The 20,971-nt window shown below is 40.2% G+C and overlaps 1 protein-coding gene and 1 long non-coding RNA gene across 5 annotated transcripts in view; one reads left to right on the top strand and one right to left on the bottom strand.

Moving 5' to 3' along the window:
• SRGAP1 (SLIT-ROBO Rho GTPase activating protein 1) overlaps positions 1-20,971 on the top strand; it is a 136,338-nt gene that overhangs the window by 58,539 nt on the left and 56,828 nt on the right. For all 4 annotated transcript variants that reach the window (XM_071552311.1, XM_071552309.1, XM_071552312.1 and 1 more), the window contains exons 2-4: positions 9,792-9,987; positions 12,492-12,654; positions 18,719-18,781. In XM_071552311.1, the coding sequence (XP_071408412.1) occupies positions 9,792-9,987; positions 12,492-12,654; positions 18,719-18,781 (422 nt within the window). The remainder of the gene's footprint in view (positions 1-9,791; positions 9,988-12,491; positions 12,655-18,718; positions 18,782-20,971) is intronic.
• LOC139670501 (uncharacterized) lies at positions 791-10,847 on the bottom strand. Its single transcript, XR_011697488.1, has 3 exons — positions 10,790-10,847; positions 9,764-9,931; positions 791-1,023 (listed from the first exon to the last, which is right to left on the bottom strand). It is a non-coding gene; the product is annotated as an uncharacterized lncRNA (long non-coding RNA).

Raw genomic sequence — 20,971 nt, 5'->3', positions numbered from 1 at the left:
GCTAGGCTAAAAACATAAGCAATACTAGGATTTTTATAGCCTTTTTTAAATAAAGGAATCCTTAACTAAGTAGCATGTGAAACATTTGTCCCTTGGCCATTCGCTGAAGGTGCCCTAAGTGGCACATCTGTTTCCTACAGCTGTTCTTGGTGTTTCTGCTTCTGTAGAGCAGTCATCAGAGCCCTGCTGGAAATCCTAACCACCCGTGTGTCTGTTGGAGAGAAATATTTGCAGAATAGACAAACCAGGTAATTAATGCAGGAAGATGATGCAGATACTGGGTTCTACATATCATTAACTTTAAATATTTTTGTTCTGATATTTCATCGCATTTTAAAAATGTGATTTTTTTTTAAACTTCTAACAAGTTGAAGGCTGTTTCCAGGAGACCTGATACTATTCTTCATCTTACTGTTGAGTGAGTGAGCGAGCAAGAGTTACTTACAGTCTCACAGGAGATATTTTTTTCTATTCCCATTAGCAGGAACCTCAGGTGGTGGGGGCTTTCTTCTCCTCCTACTGTAAAAACTGAAGATAAATTTAGTAAAATGTGGTCCACAATCCAGTTTATACTTCCTTGAAGCAGGAAGAATCTGCTCTGTGACACTGAAGGATTCGTTTTTTTTCCCAGCTGCTGTTAGTGGAATTTGAGGCTCTGAGTAACTGGTTTCAAATTTGGGAGTAAACCTTCCTTTGAGGTAGGCATTTTATTTTCTCACTCAGAAATTACACGCTTTACCAAAACAGAGCAGTGCATAGACAAATGTATTTGAAGCATGGCATAGTTTATATCATCTTATTAAATAGGTGATGCATAAGAACACCTGTGTGTTACTACTACTTTTTTGATAGTTACAATTAGCCAGAGTGGTGATTATCTTTTTTACATTTATTCGGACTCCTACAAACAGAAAAAGTTACTCCATCATTACAGGGATTATTCTGTAAAGTTTTAAAACTGGTGTTGAAGGCATCTCGGTGACATAGCTGTTTGTCTCAGTGAAGAAAAGGAGCATCATGGATCTGTTGTAGCAACACAAAAAATATTTTAGAGGAAAAACACAAAGGTGCTCTATAAAGTTTGTGGGGTTTAGGAGTTAAATGTGTCAAAGCTAAATGAGCGATAGTGCAAGTATTTCACTGTATGTTAGACACGTTTGACTGAAAAGGGAAGTGGGTAAAATCCTAGCACACTGCACAGATTACAGTTTCCTTTTTGTCCTTAACTGGACTGTCCTTGGGACTTAAAAGAGCTGTCACTGAAAGTCATGTCTTGGTCAAATGCATGCTCTTATTTATGGCATGCAGCAGGTTGTGTGTGTCCTAAAAATGTTTTATTGACCTCTTAAAGATGTGCCATGCATGGAGAGTCATTTCCACAGAATGTAGGGAGGGCATTTTCTCTTGTTATTAATTCCTGCGTCTTACCATAGTGATAGTCATCAATGTACAGGAGATGTTGTATCTGACTGATATGCAGATTTCATGGCTTTCTTGCTTGTGCTGCAGTTCAGGAGTTCCTGTCCTGCACTGCTACTAGCATAACTCTCAAGAGCTATGTCACCTGCCAGAGGTTCAGAATAATTTTTTTTTTTGTCAAGAAAAGACACATCTCTCAACATTTAATTTCTAGAAAAAGCCTTCAGACATTTTCACTTGTCAGCTGTCCACCTGAGATATTAAGAAGGAAGGATGGGTTTTACTGTGACGGAGCTTAACAAGATGAAATGGTGCTGCTTGGACGCAATCGTGCTCTAGGATGACCCTACTTGAGCAGGGAGGTTGGACCACATGGTGAGCTACTGTGGTCCCTTCCAGCCTTCCCCATCCTGTGATTCTGTGCTCACATCTGTATGGTAGGGAGGTTTCTGCTTCTCTGGAGATAAAGAATGTGTACTAGTACTAAGCCTGCAATCATTTCAGGGTAGTGTTGGTGGACGGGTGGTGCCGTGTCTGTTGCAGAGTGGATACTGCTGCACTATCCAGAGGCAGCTCCATCCTCAGCCTTGTGACAGCCAAGGCAGGAACTTAACCTGATTTCACCCAGTTTACAAGTAAGGGAGCTAATTAAGCATATTAGATTTTTGTTACTGTTAAGATTGTGACAAACTGGGTTTCCTTTCCTACTGGACACCCTGGTTGGATTTTCAGTTTTCTCATGGAGTGTTCATGTCAATCCAGCATTCCTGACATTGTGCAAAGAATGATTCAAAGGAGAACTATGAGTCACTTTTCTGTTCTACTGGCAGATACCTCATTGGTGAGAAGATAAGAAAGATTGGGGAATACTGAGTTTCCTTTTGATTTTCCCACGTGCCCAAAATTTAAGTCTGCAAGAAAAGGCTCATGGTGTCTTTAACAAGCATACCAAAAAAAGGGGAATGATCAAAGCTCTTCAGAAGCTTCAGAGTATGTTTTCACATCTAAACTTGACCATTCAGGTGCCCTAACTGGGTTTTTAGACACCCACTTCATGATCACTTGTCTGTTTGGCAGACAGAGATGGATGGACTCCCTTCTCTCTCTCTCTCTCCCTCTCTCTTTTTCTCTCTCTCTCTTGCTCTTGTTCCCTCCCCCTCTCTGTCTCCCTCTCCTTTTATTTCCTATCCCAGGTTACAGAGCTTTGCCATGAACACCACAGTTGGGGTAGTTTCTGCTTTCTTTTGTTCTTACATGTGTTCTGGAGCTTGTTTGTTGTGTCCTGGTGGTTTACTGAGCTGATTTGCTCATCTAGAGGTGGGGGAGTTGCATCTGCTCCTGCAGCAGGACATGAGGGCTGGGTCACACTGGTGAAAGACTGCATCAGACTGTTGAGGCAGAGGAAGCGTCTTGCCCTTTGTTCTCTGCTCTTCTGGTTGGCGTTGTTTTGAGATGAGCTGGGGTTTTAGAGTTGAGCAAAACAAAGTTCTGTCTTCTCTGAGGGACAGAAGTTTTTGTCCTCAGAGTCCCAGCTCCTGTCACCCCAGGGACAAAGTATGCAGTGCTCAAGGTTTGGTAGGACATATTGCCAGCACTTAGTTATGCATGCAAAGGAGCAGTTGCCACAAAAGCAGTGGCACTCAAAATGTGGTGCGGGCTGACTGCCTGCTTAAATCCATGGTCGCTTGGCAGTAGCACTGTGGCAAAAGTGTCCTGCCAAGTCATGAGCTGGCGCACTGCCACCCATTTAGTTTGGACTGTAGGCAGCCAAGTGACCAGCAGCTGTGGCTGTGAATAGCAGGAGGGTGTTAGTCCAAGAACAAGAAGAAAAGCTTCTTCAGCTACATCTAAAGGTTTTTTTGGCTCTTCCAGACATGTCTTCCTACTTCAAAGGGAGCTGGAAGGTGGAAGGTGCCTTAATGCAGCTGCGCCTTTTGAATCTTGTCCATAGGGATCTCCCAGTTACAGGTTCTGGTTTGGGGACATGTTGTTGCTCAGTCTGTGGCTGCAGCAGATAGGAGTGTGTTTGCTTGAAGGTATAGAATGAAATTTGCAGCTGCAAGGAGAGAACCTGTTGTTTCTCTGCTCTCTATTTCAGCAGACAACTGAAGTGACCTGTAAACAATTGTCTGCATCCTGCAAATGGCTTCTACAGCAGATTTCCTGCTAATGGCTGCATGAGGACTGTTTTTATCTTTAAACATGCCAAAGTGCTTGTATGAACATGGTTTACAGTTTTTAAAGGGGTTGGCAGATTTCAACAGGGGCTTCAGATTCCTGACTCTTTGTACAGCCCTTCAAATACTGGGCATGATTTTCACCCCCCATCCATTTCTATACTACAGCCTGAAGACATGTTCTGTCATAGATAGCCTCAACCATACTCTCTAAAACCCCCAAACAAACAAAAAATCTGAAATTCATTCTTTGGAAAACAGCACAAAGTCAAACATTAAGTTTGGTGCTGGGATGTGCATTGCAGAGGTCACACTTAAAGTGGAAACATGTATAAAGCTGTATGCTCAGTGTACTGAGTGAAATTGGCAGGGGTCAGGGTAGAACAAAGTCCACAAAAGCCCTGCCTTTGGAAGCTGAAGGGCATCACTGTCTCTGCAGCCACACTTCTTGCATGCTGAACACAGGGAAGTGATTTCCACTTGTCTGTCACAGAAGGTTAATGTTGTGGTACATGCTCATGATCTATTTAAAGGCATTTCTGCAGCAGCCTGCGAGATCCTCACCCCAGCATCTCTCATCAGCTGTCAGACTGGTGGAATTTCCTGGCTTTTGAAGTGGATTTTCCTGCTTGTGGTCAAGGAAAATGGCAGCAAGGACCTGGGAGAGAGTGTGAGCCAGACTCCCTGCTGACCACAGAGCTTCTCTTGCCATTTGTCATAGAAATACTTAAATAGCTTTCTAGCTGTGGCTCTGAGAACTACAGACTTGCTCAGCACTAGTACCTTTAGGTTGTGTATCTCAGAGATGAGTATCGGCAGCTGGGTCAGAACACCCACCACAGGTCTGATAACCTCTCATCATCTTTATCTTCATGTCTGTTGAGAAAAAGGCTCGTGTCCCTGGGTGGTGTGGGAGCACTGGTCCTGGGGGTGACATGGCATTAAGGACTACTAGTGGTGCACAGGAACACCTCCATTCCTGATGCGGTTTCTCTGCTGGCAGCATCTTTAGTGGGCTAAAGATAAGTGCTTTCCTGAAACAAAATCTGAACTGCAGATGTGGGCCAGCTGCATGCAGCTGGACCAAAGCTCTGCTCATCTTGGCAGAGAAGCTAAAACCAAGTTCTTACAAAGGCAGTGGCCTGGATGAAACAGGAATGATCAGTCCCCCCATGCAGCACCCCAGCGTCTAGCAGCAGGCACAGGCATGAGCAATTCTTACTGCTAAATAACTGAAGTGCAATGAGAGGCATGTAAGACTCAAGTGTCTTTAAGAAGGAACTGCAAGATGATTAATGCTCCAATAGCTGCTTAATTACAAATGCATGTCGGTGACCAGATGATATCTAGGCTGAATTTAAAGTCTGAATCTTTTCCTATGAACTATGATCTGAATATCATAAGCATGACAATGAGGGATATGTGTGTTGATAGCTCACTGAGGTAAAAAAACCACTCAGTCTAATGGTTCAGAAATACAAAGTCTAAGATACCATGTATTTTTTTTTGTGCATTTGATGAGACGTTTCTGAATGTTTTACAGCTTTTTTTTTCTTCTTTTTTTATGAAGGAGGCATTTGTGAAAAGATGGGAGGTGATATGGCTTTGTTTGGTAACCTGAGCAGACAAAACCTGCAAATATAACTGTGCCTTCTAAGAGCCTCATTATACTCTCAGATAGTTCTGACAGTTACTTGCTTTTGTAGTCTTTTGCAGGGTGAGGCCCTGAGGTTGTTTGTATAATTATAGTAATACTACTGGATTAATGTGTCTACATATTTGGTATATTGTAATCATGACTTAAACATAGCTCCTTGCCAGGCAGGGTGAGGCAGCAGGTGGGAGGCTTGCAGTGCAGCTGAGGGGGTGACAGGGAGACATGTCCGGTTCTGTGGCACCTTCCAGAGCTTTCAGCAAACACCAAACCCCATGCCAGGGCTGCTCTGCAAGCACGAAAGTTAGTTCCCTTTAAATGGGAGCTAAAGGTGACAGGGCTGCAATTGCTCTTGTTGGGGCTCTGGCAGGAAGCATCTTGCAGCAGGTGTGATGGTGTGCACCATGAAGCGTTCATCAGAGTTGAGTTGCTCAAGAGTTGGTAATGAGAGGTCGTGGTGGTTTGAAAGGTCTCCAGCATCTGAAAGACTAGGCATACCTGGTGCAGCATGGCCAGAGCACTGCAGTACTGCAGGGCAGGGATGCGGGTGGGCCTTGCAGTGGTGAGTTCTGCAGCAGGATGGCAGTCTGCATGCAAAGTGTTGGTCTCTCAATGGGTTAATTTGCTTAATACTGTGTATTTATGAGTTGTGCAGCTGCTGAGGTCTGGAGGGGTTTTCTTGTGGCTTCTTGGGGTTCTTGATGGAGCTCAGTGCGTTTGTATGTGTGGAAGTGAAGGTGAAGAACTTTGTTCCATGCTGGTGTGCAGCCAGCATCATCGTTGTGTGTCACTTGGTAAAGCATCTCCCCACAGGTTCCTTCAGGTGAGGCACTAGCCTCTAAGTGGTTACATGTATCTTCTCCAGGGTAATGCGGTGCGTTACTGCAGTGCTGTGTAAGTCATTATTTGTGATACTGTACTGTGTGCAAAGAGGTAACCTTGTGGAGTTATTTCTGATTATGGTTTGGGTGATGTCAGTAGTTCAGTTTCATCTGCTCTGACTTAACTTTCAAAATAGCTATAATCTTGTCTCCTTTTGCTTTCTTTGGTGCATGAATTTAACCTCTTGTCAGAAGAAAATAAAGGTTTATTGAAAGGTTAGAGTTACGTCTTCAAGACTGGCACAAACAAAACCTATTTCTATACTTGAGGATGGTGTTAGTGAGGGCATAACTGAAATAATTTTTACCATTAAAATCTTCAGAAATAAAATTTTAGTCGGACTTTATTAATTTAGTTGCAGTCACATTCACTGCTTTCTTACTTTGGTTATGCGCAAATCTTGGACAAAGGGTAGAGGGGGATTTTTTCCTCTTGGTGTTACTTCAGACTGTTCAAGGTGCAGTATAAATGGATAGCATTCCTTTTGAGCCAGCCCCTGGCCAGAAAACCAGTGAGTATGACTCAAAGCTGCTAAGAGGATGAAGGAGAAGGTGTTAACTGGTTCAGGATTTAAATGGGCCTGTTCCTGACACAGAATAGGCTGGCAATTTGACATCAGCCACCCCACAGAGTAGAATAGGACAATGTCATTGTCCATTACAGCCGATACCAATTCAATTTTGAATTTAAATGTGCCAGCAAATTAGAATAAAGACAGGCACCCTTCTGTTGCCAGCTGCACCTATCTCTGTATCTATGGAGTTCAGACTCTACTTGATACCTTCTTGTGTTGGGTATTTGTTTCTTTGAATAAAGGGCAGCAATTTTCCATGCCACTCTTTGTAGCCCTAGGGAAATCACACGTGTGAAATGGTTAAGGAAGATAGCATTGCCTTGGTGCATTTTTCCAGAGCAGTGGGTAGTGGGTAAGTCTGTGCTAGTTAATAGTGCTTGGACAGTTCTGATTTTGTCATACACAGCCACTCAGGCTGCCTGGCTGTTATGCCACTGTTTGTTGGGGAGGTTTGATAATTGTTGGGGGTTTTTTAAATCCACAGCTCTCCGTTATCAGAAAATGGATATCACAACATTTGCTGATCTAATTTCTTATTCATTGCCATCTCCTCAGCCTGCCAATATGGCATTACACACATTATTAGTAAAAGAAGAATTAAAAAGTGCAGGAGCAGAATGACCTGAAAGACTGGAAGAACAGCTATTGAAATAATTTCTGGAATGACTGTGGTCAGCTGGCATGAGTGGGACAGGCATCTCCCCTTTTTCTCCTCCAGCAGGAGGCCAGAGGCTGAGCCTTTGGAGTCAACATGTTCCTTGTCTTTGCTGAGATTCAGATAGCCAGAAATTATTAATCTTCTTTCATAAAGCTGCAGTCCCCCAAAACCCCAATTTACCACCTTACTCAGAGCTTGTACATTTCCATCAGATTTCAGATATTATGCTTCAATTTTGTTTTCTAATATAAAAGTTTGAAGGAAGCCACTACTGTCCACTGGAAATCCAGACAGCATTAAAAAGCTAATGCAGTTTCTCATATTTTATCTGTTGTCCCTCATTCATTGTTTCTTATATTTCTATTCATATATTCCTGTTTGTAAAATCTTTCTCATTCCTGTTGCTATGGTAAAAGCCTGTCTAAAAAAGAAGAATTATAGCAGCAAGATACACTGACCTACAAAATAATCAGAACATAGTTGTTCCATACAGAATGCTGCTTTTGAAGTAACTGCTAGAAAATCTGTAGTGCGAAAGGGAGATGGCCACAGTGTAGGGACCATGTACATGGATCTGAATTTAGTACAAACTCCCGCTTATGTACAAAGTTGCTGCTTCTGATCAGTGAATCTGTACAACTGGCTTCCCATATGCAGGAATTTTCCATGTTTGCAGTATTAACAGTAGTGGACACCCAAAAAAGTGGTCTTGGGTTTTTGTTGTTAACCTTCCAGCTCCAATGTGATTTTCTCCTCTGTGTGCATGAATGCCGTTGATACAGTGTTGTATTACATTGGCTCACCCTTGCTGGAGGCCTGGTTTCTTTTCCAGCAAACTGATTTGAAATGAAGTGAAAACCAAACTATGAATTTTTTGGTTCACCTCTCAGACTATAAAAATGGATGGTCTCATTAATGATTAACACAGCAGCTGGTAGCTTGAAGGAGATCTGCAAGAAAATACTGCAGTGTCTCCCTCCTCCAATAAATATATTGTCTGAACAGCTTTCTGCACTCATACTATCTTATTTCAGTGTACACATTTGCATCCCAGCAGGGTGGATCTCTGTCTTCACACCTGCTTTTAAGATCAGTAAGGATGCACTAGGTCCTCGTTGCCTCAGATAATTTTTGGCAATGTTAATACTACTTACTGTTTTGCAGTTCCATGTGATGTTAGCATGGTTTTTAGAATGCTCTTCTATTTCCAACTGTGCTGTAGGCATCTAAGATTTCCAACATCTTCTTGCCCACAGCATGATTACATCATTAAGAGTCAAGTAAGAGTTCACAACAATTTTGCATTTGCAGGGACATCACTTCGGGCTGTTTTGCTATTAAAAATCCTTGTTACAGCATTAAATTGTTTAAAATATATGCATACATTATGGCCACAAAATGTTTACTCCTATGTTTACTCCACAGTATTGGATTCCACTGTTCCTGGGCAGCTGACAAAACTGTAATGAACCCTAAAGAACTGGAGGGATGTTTTTAGACTAAGTGTTCTCATAATGGGATTAACTGCTTAACACTCAGGAAATAAAAGTGCTAAAATAATAACAACCAAAATAAAAAATGACAACACCAAACCCTAAAATAAAACCCCAACCACATAGTAATTGTGTATTTGACAAATGGTGGTAAGAAATCTGGAGGCCTGTTACTCCAAAAGTGTGAGTGTATATTCTCATCTAAATTACCTGATTTTTTTATGTTAAAAATATACCACAGTGTCTGTGACCTTGCAAATTTTCAAAGGTCCTAGAGACCTTATATTGCCAAATATAAGTACACTTTTTCCTCTCTATTCACTGTAAAATATTGGTGAATGCATGTCTAGTATACCGGTTCTCTCTCTGGCAGAGATGGGGCAGATACAGAAGCTCACCTGTGCAGAGTTACAGTGGATAATGCCTCCAGAGTTTATCACGAAGTTGTTTTCATGGTGTACATGATGATACCAAAGAGCATGGTCCACCTAGCAGCCAGCAGGCTGATCCTTGCCCAGAGGGTGCATGTTTGTCCTGCCACTTATCAAGGCAGTGGAAGGAGCTGCTTCTGAAGTGGTTGGACACCATCCCCTGCAAGGGGATCACTCCCAGCTAAACGCTGTGCTAATAATGCCAGAGGCCAGGAAGAGGATGGGAGGTGGAGCAAATCTGCTGCTCACTTGAGCCCAGCAGAGTCCTGAGCCCCTGCCACAGCCATTTGTGAGACAGACAGCAGGTGGGAGGATGCTGGGTATAAGTGCATGGTGGCAAAAGTGAGAGCTGCCACTGCTGTGTCCCACCACAGGACCTGAAATCCAGATCCAACTGGTATAGCTGTGAGGCTGAAGTATGCTGGTGTTTGTAATTTTGGTTGGTATCTCCCCATTCCCATTTGCTTTCACTGACCTGAGTGGTTATGTGTTTCTTTCATTAGAGATCCGAGCTCAACTTGTTGAGCAGCAGAAATGCCTGGAGCAGCAGACTGAAATGAGAGTGCAACTTCTTCAGGATCTGCAGGATTTCTTCCGTAAGAAGTCGGAAATAGAGATGGAGTATTCCCGAAACCTAGAAAAACTGGCAGAGAGGTTTATGGCAAAAACAAGAAGTACAAAGGATCATCAGCAGTACAAGTAAGAGAGAGTTGCTTCCCTGTCACCCCCATATTAGCTGTTGCTGGAGTGCTGTGCCACTGTTTGCTTCTGCTGGTTTTGAGTTACTTGAGGTGGAGCCCAGGTTCAAAGGCCTATTTAAAATCCCCACTGCTGTTTAGCAGTGTAGCAGTTCCCACTGCAGCTCAAGGTAGATTAGTGCCTAAATGCTGTTGTTGATTTGGCCCTCTGAAGTTAATTCATGTAAGTGGTTTCAGTTTCTTGTAAGGTACATTGCACAAATATGATCCCTAACCTGCCATATGGATTTTAAACCACCCAAAATACAGCCAATATATAAAAGAGATGCAGAGCACAGAAGTGCTTGAAAGCTGTATGCTGCTCTGTACTGGAGTTGACAAGATTTTAAAGTGTCTAAATGAAGGTCAATCAGTGTTACAGCAAAAGAAGACAATTTTGACTGAAAAAGACAATTAAGAAAGAAATCTATTTTGATTTGTTGTTGCATATGAACTCTGCTGCCTCTTGACCCCTCCGATTTCTGGAAATTAATATAATGTGAACTTTATGCCTTGCTTAGAATTTAATGTATCCCCTTTTATGGCTAAATATCTTTTGTGCAGAACAAAAGTGGTGAGGTAGTATCTGGCAAAAGCTGTGTATGGTATGTTTTCTAAAGTGTTTCAAGTGCATCACTTGCTGATACAGTATTATCTGGTTATTTTTCTGACTTGAGCTAATTATTGAATGCATTTGTCTGTCCCTATTACACTTAGAGGTACAAAACAATGTTTTATTGTTTATAAAATTGAAAAATAAGTACCTTTTTCCACTGTTCACTCAGTCCTGTGCTAGAGGTACAGCTGTTGTTTCAGGATAAAAATATTTTCCGAATACATGTGGAAGAGCAAAGGTTAATCCAGACACCACTTGCACAGTTCAAAGAGCATTAATATGTATTTCTTAAAATTCATTTAAGTGACTCAATTCCTCTCTGCAATAACCAATGTGTCCATATGCCACCACTTCAGAGAAAGCCCTGGTTTTTATTCTGCGTGTGGCAAAATGTTTTTATCTTGTGCATACAAACATCTTTCCTTGTTCTTAAACATGTTACATCTGGACTGACAGATGTGCGTGAGGGTTATGACTTGAGTTCTGCCTTTGGCTTTGTTCTGCAATTCGCTCCTTTGAGAAGAGGTTACAGCAAAAATCAGTTTAGCTGTTGGTCCCCTGAGCTGTTCCCACCATTCCCCCTTCAAGAATCAGGTCTGTGGGATTGGCTTTGGGACATGCAGATGCAATAAGGACCAACCAATATCAGCACAGTCCTTCAGGAGTGCTCATGTTAGCTGACCTGGCTGATAAAATGCTGAAGCTCTTTGCTGTGAGTCATTGTTAAGATGTCCATCTCAAATTGAGGACGTTTCTTTAACTCACTTCTGATTCATAAAAAGTAAAGCACTAATGATTAAGAAAATACTTTTATCTGTTAATCATTGTTGCTTTGATTCTGAGGGTGAGAGCTAAAAATAGACAATTAGATGAGAATTAAAGGACATATTCTAACATTTCTTTCAAACCATTTACCAAGAGTGGAAGGAGTTTCAGTTCATCACCAGCTCTGCCTGTTTTATCTTCACGTGCTTGATCCTTTTAACTATAGCAGAATGCCTGCATAAGAATAATAAAAAAGAGCAGCAAGTTTCTAGGGCATTTAGTTGAAAGGCAAACTTGGTATTAAAATTTCAATAAAATTGGAAGACATTCTATAAATAGTTTTTGTTGTCTGTGAAACAGTCGTTGAACTACCTGTATTTCTATTTTGCTTTGTGTAAAAGAAATGAGAAGTCATCTGTGATTTCATTTTTCGATATATGAAAGCTTGGAGTGGGCCTACATTGCAAAAAGTCTGTCACAGAAGTTCAGAACTGAATCACTGTGGAAAAAGTCCACTCCTGCTGTTTGTCTTGTAATTGACCCATCTAGGGCTAGCAATAGCAGTGTATTTAGGAATGCTGATCACAGAACATGAATGCTTGGGACATTTTCTTCTACTTTCACAGCAGTTACACAGATCCAGTGCAGGGAAACAGCTACACCTGTAATTTTGCTAGTGAAGGATTTGGGATGTGCTTCCAGTGCTTGTTTATTTCTAATGTCAAAAATTAATTACTCCGTCAGCAGTGACCTTTATTGATTTTGAATATTTACAAGTAGTCCATCTGTAAGCAACTGCAGCTTCATGACGATGTTTTTCTACTCTCAGGTGGCAGTCAATGTTCTAACTTCATATGTTTTTTTTATATTTTTGTATCTATGCCTCATGAGACTTGTAGAATGTGTCTTCAAAGTGATCTGAGGCTTGCCTAACCCAGGTTATTTCAAGAATAGATTGACTGACTGTTCAGAAGCAGCCATTTTTACATAACAAGTTATAACTGTAAATGTCAGTGAGATGTTTGTGTTTATAATGTAGCTTTCTCATTTCTATGCATAATACATGTGTTTATCTCCTTCTTTAGGAAAGACCAGAACCTCTTGTCACCGGTGAATTGCTGGTACTTACTCCTGAACCAAGTGAGAAGAGAAAGTAAAGACCATGCAACGCTGAGCGATATCTACCTGAACAACGTGATCATGCGGTTCATGCAGATAAGCGAAGACTCCACCAGAATGTTCAAGAAGGTAATGCCTCTCCCTTGGTCTTCCATCTGGGCTTGTAAGATGCATGAGAGAGACACAAGTGTCCTAATAGGTAGCATTTGAGGAGAAGATTCAGCACACATAGCATAAAATTTGTTTTAGCATACATATAAATTCTTCATGACTGTTCTCACGCAGCAAATCCTTAGTGCTAAAATGCCTGGGATCCTGCTGTATTTGCTGGTGACCTTAAGAGCTGAATCACAAATATCCAAAAGGCAGGGAAAAAAGCCTGTCCTTCTCTCAAAAGCACACTTGTCTACCCATGCAGAAAGAAAACAGTTTTCACTTAGGACTCCCAAAATAGTATTGCTATATTAATGAATTATTTGTAAAAACAGTATTTCATTGTGAATGAAACAGATTGAAGCCAAAGCAAGAGTTTGCCTTTTAGTGCCTTGACATAAAGATGGTAGTATATGCTGCAATTCTCCTGAAAGTGTTCCCTTTCCTTCCTAGTATTAAATATGAACATACACTTTTGATAACTATTTATATTAGTTTATTAAAGGATTATCTCTGTCTATGTTTGTTCTTGTCCATGACTGTTAGGTATTTTTGTAACACATACAATATGTAAATTCCTTATGTGCTAAGCAAGCACTCTAGGCAACCTTAGTCGAGATCTACATAATGTGTTTGCAGTCATTGTTACAATATTCAGAAAGAAAAATGGATTATAATTGCATATCCATCAGTCACAGTGAGATGCTGGTAGGCAAGTGTCCTAGGAAAGAGTTCAAAAAGAATAAAGGTTACAAAACATGAAGTGTCTGACTAAATGATAGAAGAAATACCAAGTTAATGTTTTAAAAATAGGGAATTGATCAAAGTTTATGGTTTCTCTTCTCAATGAGTAGTGGTCTGTTCATATAATACTTTTGATATGTAAAACTGTAATTCACTAACCACTGAACTTAGTCACATGGAAGATTACTATGGAACTTGAACAGGTAATGGGAAAAGTGATTTGAATGTACTGTAGTACTGTCTATGTGGAGGTATCTCAGAGTTGCAAACCAGTACAATTTTTTTTAATATTGAATCTGTAGTAGTTTTTCAGTTGCTTATGTCCTATCTTAGAAGTATCTTCTTCACTAGATGTGCATTATTAGACTAGCCTGTTTGCTTTCAGCATAGAAAATCCAAGAGGATGAGACTTTCATTCTGCTTCTCAGCAATAGCTGTTACTGGCTTTTTCCATTTTGCTGGTGGGCATGTTTGTTCTCAAATGAAACCTTTCCATGAAGTGAGCCCAATATTTTCTAGAGGGATGTGGTTTGAATTCTATCTTGAGATTCGCTCCAGCTTGAATTGTAGTAGGGAAAAAATCAAACTATTTCCGAATTTACCACTGGAGTATTGGTTTGTTCCCTCTATGTGGGATATAGTATAAGTCATAAATCTGTAGGAACCCCTTTCTCTACTCCTCTGTAAAAGGTGTGTGCAGATGGTCTATATGAAATGTAGTGGCGAGAGTGTCTGTGTCCCTTAGTCTTTATACCTTTTCCTTGTCTCAGTCTCTGATCTTCCTCATTCTGGTTCTCCTTTTGTGTGCAGGTATACCTTGGTCTCGACACTTGGCTTGCTTTGGGGAAGTGATCCCTATAGGTTCTGCCTTACATGTTCTGATGGGACAGAATATGTTCCAATCAGGTACCTGATTGAACAAGGTTTTGCTCTCTAGTCTGGCCCACTTAACATGTAGATAGTCATTATTTTTATTCTCCCAGGAGCTGTTTGTCATTCCTTTTTTTCCAGGGGTCAGGAATTGGCATCTGTTTAAATGTAGTAAATGTAGGACAAAGACCAGATCTAGTTCAGAGATTTTGTAGCATTCATATGAAGACATTATATGAGGCCTCAGACTTTCAGATAGCCACTTAAGCTCTCCGTTTTAGGTGCTGGCATATAGAAGCAGTACATACTGCTGTTCATGCCTGACCTTCATGCTGCACATAAAATTACAAAAATAAAGTAGCGGAGTTCAAACCTTGCATGCTTGAGCATTTCTTCAGGCAGATGGGGTAGCTGGCCTCATGGGGACAATTAAAGAATAAAGTAATAAGGAAAAATGTCAAGCAGAAGGGAAAAGTATTATGCAGAACAAGTCATGCAGTGATTCTGGCTACACCAGCATTAATAATGAACTCTATAAACACATACCCACAAAATGTTTAAGCAGATTTGTATATTTATAATTTATAAACATGTATTTTCTTTGGACAGAAGTCTAAATGAGCCAGGCTGAACACATTTTCCAATGTTTACAGTAAAAGATACTGGAGAAGCCAAGCACAATAAATATTTTAGTTCTATAATCTGGCTATTAACAAGGAATATGACTACCTGCTGAATCTATTTGATGTTATAAAGATTGTGGCATATAGAGAGATTTTTTGCATCATTTTCTTTAACTTATAAATGCTTAAAAGGATAGCAAAGGTGTTTGTTGCTATAGATTGACAAATCTGGGACAAAATTTTGCCATGAGTTGGTTATGTCAGTGTCAACACAGCTCATGAGTACTCCTTAAAAAAAGGGTTTGCACTCCACTTTCCCCAGGGACAAGTAGCAGACTCATTTAAAAGCAATAATCACAGAATATTTTCGCTAAATGATATAACTGAGAGTAGCATTGTGCATGCTAAATACAGACACTAAAGAATTCCAGGAAGAACTGAACTGACTCTTAAATTTCAGTTAAAATAAACAAAGGAGTAAAGTTCAAGTGCCAAATTATTCTCTAACTGAAATGAATGGAAAAATTCTAACAGACTTCAATGAAAATGTATTAATGTGGAATAAAATTTTAATTTTCTCAGATATTGTTCCATAAATATAAATCTCAGTAACATCAGTAGGACCACTCATGTTGAAAGTTGAGCACATACTGAAAGCAGGATTTAGGTATACTTCCTTGTCTGTGCACAGCTGTGATCCAGGAGGAAAATACACTACTGTCTGTTAATGCCTTGGACCAGATTAGTAGCACATACAGTATGTTCTTTGTTCTTTTGGTCAACAGGTGCTAGTACATTTCTCTGGGATGTAGTGAATAAAGAAGCACCTCTCTGATTGTTTGTCAGGTTTTAATAGCCTGATTAGAGGTATCAACTCAGCTCCAAGAAAATGTGTGCTGCATCTTACATTCTGTTCTTTGGCCACTCTGAATACAGGCTCCTGGAGGAGCACACCACTCAGACATGCTGAACTACTGCAGGGAATAGGTAGCATAAAAAAGAAATAGGAGAGCCATTAACCACTGAATATAATTGCGCTTCTTAGCTGATGCTCTAACACACTATGTATTATACACTAAAAGCTGTATCGCTTGCCACTCAAGTCAGTATTTCTTGATCTTAAATGCTAATATAAAATGTGTTGGTTCTTGAAAATTATTCCCTTCTATATTGCTAAGGTTAACCAAATTTCCTGGAGCTTTTTGACAATTCCTACAAAAGCTTTCATCAGAAAGATACATTAGCTGACATGTTATCTATCACTGCAGGCACCCTCTGCAGCTTGGAGTCCATAGATGAATTGATGAAAGCATGACTCCTCTGTGATTGAGTTTGTGGCATTGCTAGGCTGTCTCTTCCCAATTTTTACTCTTTTTGCTGATCACCTGCTTCCTTCTCTTTTTGCTTCCCATTTTAAAGCCTATTGTCTATTTCTAAAAGCATCTCTCTCTCCACTGTGATCTACTCCATTCACTTTCAAATTTTCCACTGATCACTGTGTTGCCCTGGAAAAGATCATGTGTGCATGTTGGCCAGTAAATCCTAAGGCCTGGACCTCCTGTGTTTTGGTGCCGGTCAAAACTCTAAAGGAGCAAAGAGAAGAAATGGGCCCTAATAAATAGTGGTCATTCGCCAAATCCTCAACTCATCTGGTGTCTATTTGCATTAAGGCGTAACTACATTAAGAGCAGAAAACTAAGGTCCATCCTTCAATGATCTGCTGTGTGCTTTACTTGCAACAGAATCTGCAAGAGGTAAAGAGAAAATTGGTTTGGGGTTTTCTGTCTCACCTTATCAAATTTTTGCACTACCAGGGTAAGGCATCCTGTCTTAAAATTGCTCTTGCTGTATGTAGGGCTTGGCTTCTCACCAGCCTGGAGATGGCTGTGACCAACAGTTGAAAGGGATAAATTGCTTGAAGCTGAAGTTCATCTAGAGTTTCCTCCCATCCGTGTATGCTTTCATCTTAATGTCAAACATCTTATTTGTATGTTTTGCCCTTCTTTCTGCTTAAGTAATTTAAGAAACAGACCACTCACATTCAGCACTGTAGAAGCAGCTATCCAAGAAAAAACAGGTGGCCTCCACTTGGAGCTTTGAAGAGATGTGTAAACTGTTAGAGCTGCACTGCTGACTTTTAAAGGCAGGGTGCCAAAGTAAAGCAATGAAAAGCAATTCAGATTTTTTGCTAAAGCTTTTACTGCATTTCCCTACCACAGCTTGCAAATCTGCAGTTGTTTTCCAATTCTTCACAAGCACTCTGTGTTCTGTTACTTATATAAGTTTTGTCCTTAATATTAAATGAAAATAATCTTATATGCAAAGAAATGGAAGGAGTAAGCCTTTTGATCTTGATACTTCAGTAGTAATGTATACCTCATGAAAAATACCAGACTTCGAAAAGTACAAGCAGTGAGGAAGGGTTCATAGTAATTCTGTGTAACTCAGCTTCAGAGCAGCTGTCTTACTGTGCCTTAGGTACTACAGCAAGTGCCCTTGGAAATACAAGAATTTCGTTGTACTGTTTCCTAGATTGTATTCCTAGCTTCTTGTCAGTGACAAATCATCTTGCATATAAGGATTGAAGTGAATACTGCTAAGAGATATGACATGTGCCTTAAATTACTGCCCAGTGTATGACAGTAAGAATAGGAGGAAAAAAACCCCCACAAAATTTTCTGTTCGAGCTACTGTATGTGTCTGTTCCATCCTTCCGGAGGACACCATGGGTGGGATGTGTGGCATAGTTCCTCCTCATATGTGGGTGTTGTGCTGGAAATTCTGCTTCAGCAACCATTATTCCTGCAGGTGCTTTAGTGATGGCCAAGTATGTTAGCAGCTTTGGAGATGAGTTGTCCCTGAGGATTTTCCTTTGGCTTCTATACAAAGTATTTCTCATAGCTAAGGCGATTATCTATCATGAAGTTGGAGTTTTTAGAAGCCAGACTAATTATCAATTTATTCACAGAGAAAAATGATTGATGTTTCCAGCATGGATGTTGCAATGCTGAGCATCACAGAAGTATAGTCAGGCTGTTTGTCAAGTGCCGTAGCTCTGTTCTGTAGCTGTTTTCCAAAGGCTATGATACAAATGTCTTCAACTCTTACACAGTTCCCACAATTTTCATCAGATTGAACTGCTGTGGACAACTAACAAAGAAGTATGTTTGAATAAGACTCCAATTAAATACTCTTGTTTTGACATGTTTGCTTTGATAATAACTATGGCCAAGCATTTCTTTTTTTTCTAGATCAGAATGAAAATAGAGACACAGTCCAGAAAAGCTAAACAAAGCTGGTTTAGCAACCCACTCTGTGGAATATTGTGCAGTTGGGTATCTGTTTCAAAGAGGAGCCACAATTATTTCTTGCATAAATATTTAGATAGTTACATGTGCTGAGAAACAAAGACTATCCTAAAACTGGACAGGATGTCCCGCTAGAGTATCACATTCTGCATGGTATAGGTTTTGTATATATCATAGCAGTTATAAAGCAGTACACAGTTTGTTCCATTAAAAACATTTATTTTTAACTTCCCCTTTTCTGTTGGCACCTAATTTCCTGATGCTTTATGGGAAAAATTACTTCTGGGTGTCCTTTTAGCCCCTGTCCAGATATTATCTGTCTACCTCTGCATCCCTGAATCACTCTTTCTAGTGCACTGTAATTCTGTCAGAATGGTCTTTGTGAGCAACATTGCATTCACTGTCCAGGATGAACAATGAGTACGAATATCAAGAATCAAATGTGTGCTGCAGTTTTTACATGCATTTTTCTGATTTATTTTTCTTTAATTACAGAGCAAAGAGATTTCATTTCAGCTTCACGAAGATTTAATGAAAGTACTTAACGAGTTATACACAGTAAGTACAGTTACTTACTTAGCTTATCCTATACAAATTCCATATCAGACTACTTCTATAAGCTTAGTGGCCTTTTATCAAGTAAGTTACCCCCAATGGACATGTTTATTTTTGTCTTTTACACAAGTCTAAACTGCATTTTTGGAAAGACTACTCACTTGTTTAGACTAAATACATATACTAATGCTTCTAGGATTACTCTTTACTTTCAACCCTTTTTCCCCCCAGACTCTGCTAAGCTAAGTGTATTGTAAGTTTTGTTGATTATTAATTAGACATTTCTACTCAGAGCTTATCAGAGCAAAGCTTCTCTCTTTTCTGCCATGTTTTTGTCCATTTTGGCATCTGCTTGCTATGACTCATGGACTACACTCAGTAAAAAATCATAGGTGTTTGCAGATCCAGTGCTGTGCTGTTTAAATGTTACTTACGTGCCCTTCCCCATCCCTGACTGGGATAAGTAAATAATGAAAACCGAGGGATTTGTAGGCTTTCTGTACCATTTAGAGAGGTCGAGAAAAAAACTCTGAACGTTCTGGCAAACTGCTGTTAACCCGCAGGAAAATCTGAGAGAACTTAGGTCTGAACCTCTTTTCTTATTTGAAACACATCTACACAACTTGTTACTGCGAAATGTTTTGTCTACCTTGATAACTGTTTCCCCACCCTTTTTTGAGGGGGATATGTTCCGAGAAAGAAAAAAAGCAAGAGAAAAACGTTTTAAATATAGCTAAAGAGTGAAGAGAAACTGATGATATCCACGTCTTATAAAAGCATGTTGATTTTTGCTGGTTGAGGAAATTGTGCATCTAAATTCTCTTTTGGAAGAACTTGAAACATACATGCTCTAGTACCCTGCATAACAATCTCTAGAATGCTCCCTTCCCCATGCTCAATATTTAGAGGACCATAAAAAAACTTCACAATATTTATATCAAGGAGCAGTTTATGACCTTAGGGAAGCTTAGGAAGTTATCAGTGATCACCTCTCCAGAGGCAGAGCTCAAACATTACTTCTATACATCTTGACAGTTTTTCTTCTGACCTAGGAAAGATTTTCCACCCATCGGTGGATAGGTTGAAGAACATTTGAACTCAGGAACAACTTCAGTGGCAAAAAGGAGATCCAAATTAGTCTTGTCCTACTGTCTTGAGTTCTTCTGAATTGTAGTTATGGACACAGATTCCTAAAGCCTACCTAAACCTCCACTTTGTTGTTTTTCTGAGAGGTTTTCTTTGAGGCTTTTTTTTGTGTGAAACCACCACTGATTTTGTAGGGTGCAATACTGCAAACCTTGGCTCAGGCCTGTAGTCAGTGAAGTATGCTGGGATTCAGCTTCTGCAAAGTAGCGATCTCCGCAGACAAATTCACACAGCTGCAGGGGATCAGCGACCGGAGCCATTGCACAAGTGGCACTGCAGTGGTGAATAAGCCCTGCAGATACAGTCTTGTTTCAATTAAACAGTTGCATAACTCCAGTGCCTGGCGAGGCTTGGGATTAGTGCCTGTGCTCCCAGGATAGGGAAACAGTGAAGCATGTGCTGAAATAGTTTTCTGAATCACCAGTGAAAATCTGCAGGACTGGACTTTGGTATTTTCACTGTTTTTCTTCACACTAGTGCTACATCTTCCTGCTGATGGTTTGAGATTTATTCAGGTATTAACTTCCATGTTACGGCTTCCAGTGAATGCTAATTCCTTTCTCAGAATTTAAGAATTTTTTTTAATGGGAATATTTTTGATGTTAATAAAAATTCTGAACTTGTGCACAATCTGAGTCAGGCTACTGCTGCAAGATGGTTTCTTGAGATGGAATTTACTTCACCTGGTTTTCAGACATCTCTAGTGTAGATGCAAATATCTTAGCTTACTATCTGGGTTCCAGTTATAGTCACTGGAACTAGTATGAGAAGACGAGACCCCTTTAATCAGATGCAAGAATCTGCTTTAGATTAAATTATCCATACTGTTAATTCAATTGTCTAGCTTCTCATTGATTGCAAAGGACCTGGTCAGCTGTACATGTCCACATTTAGCTAGATACAACCCACACATACTGAAGTGACAATATGGTGCAGAGTAGCATCTGTTTCACTGCTTGCATGTTTAAAATGTTCATCAGCATATCTGTGTATTATATCTGCTTATGTACATAAAGATAGAACAGTATCTAGACAGATGCACAGCTT

Source organism: Pithys albifrons, chromosome 3 (genome assembly GCF_047495875.1).
Source record: "Pithys albifrons albifrons isolate INPA30051 chromosome 3, PitAlb_v1, whole genome shotgun sequence".
NCBI classification, from domain to species: domain Eukaryota; kingdom Metazoa; phylum Chordata; class Aves; order Passeriformes; family Thamnophilidae; genus Pithys; species Pithys albifrons.
This window is presented reverse-complemented; position numbering and strand designations above follow the sequence as displayed.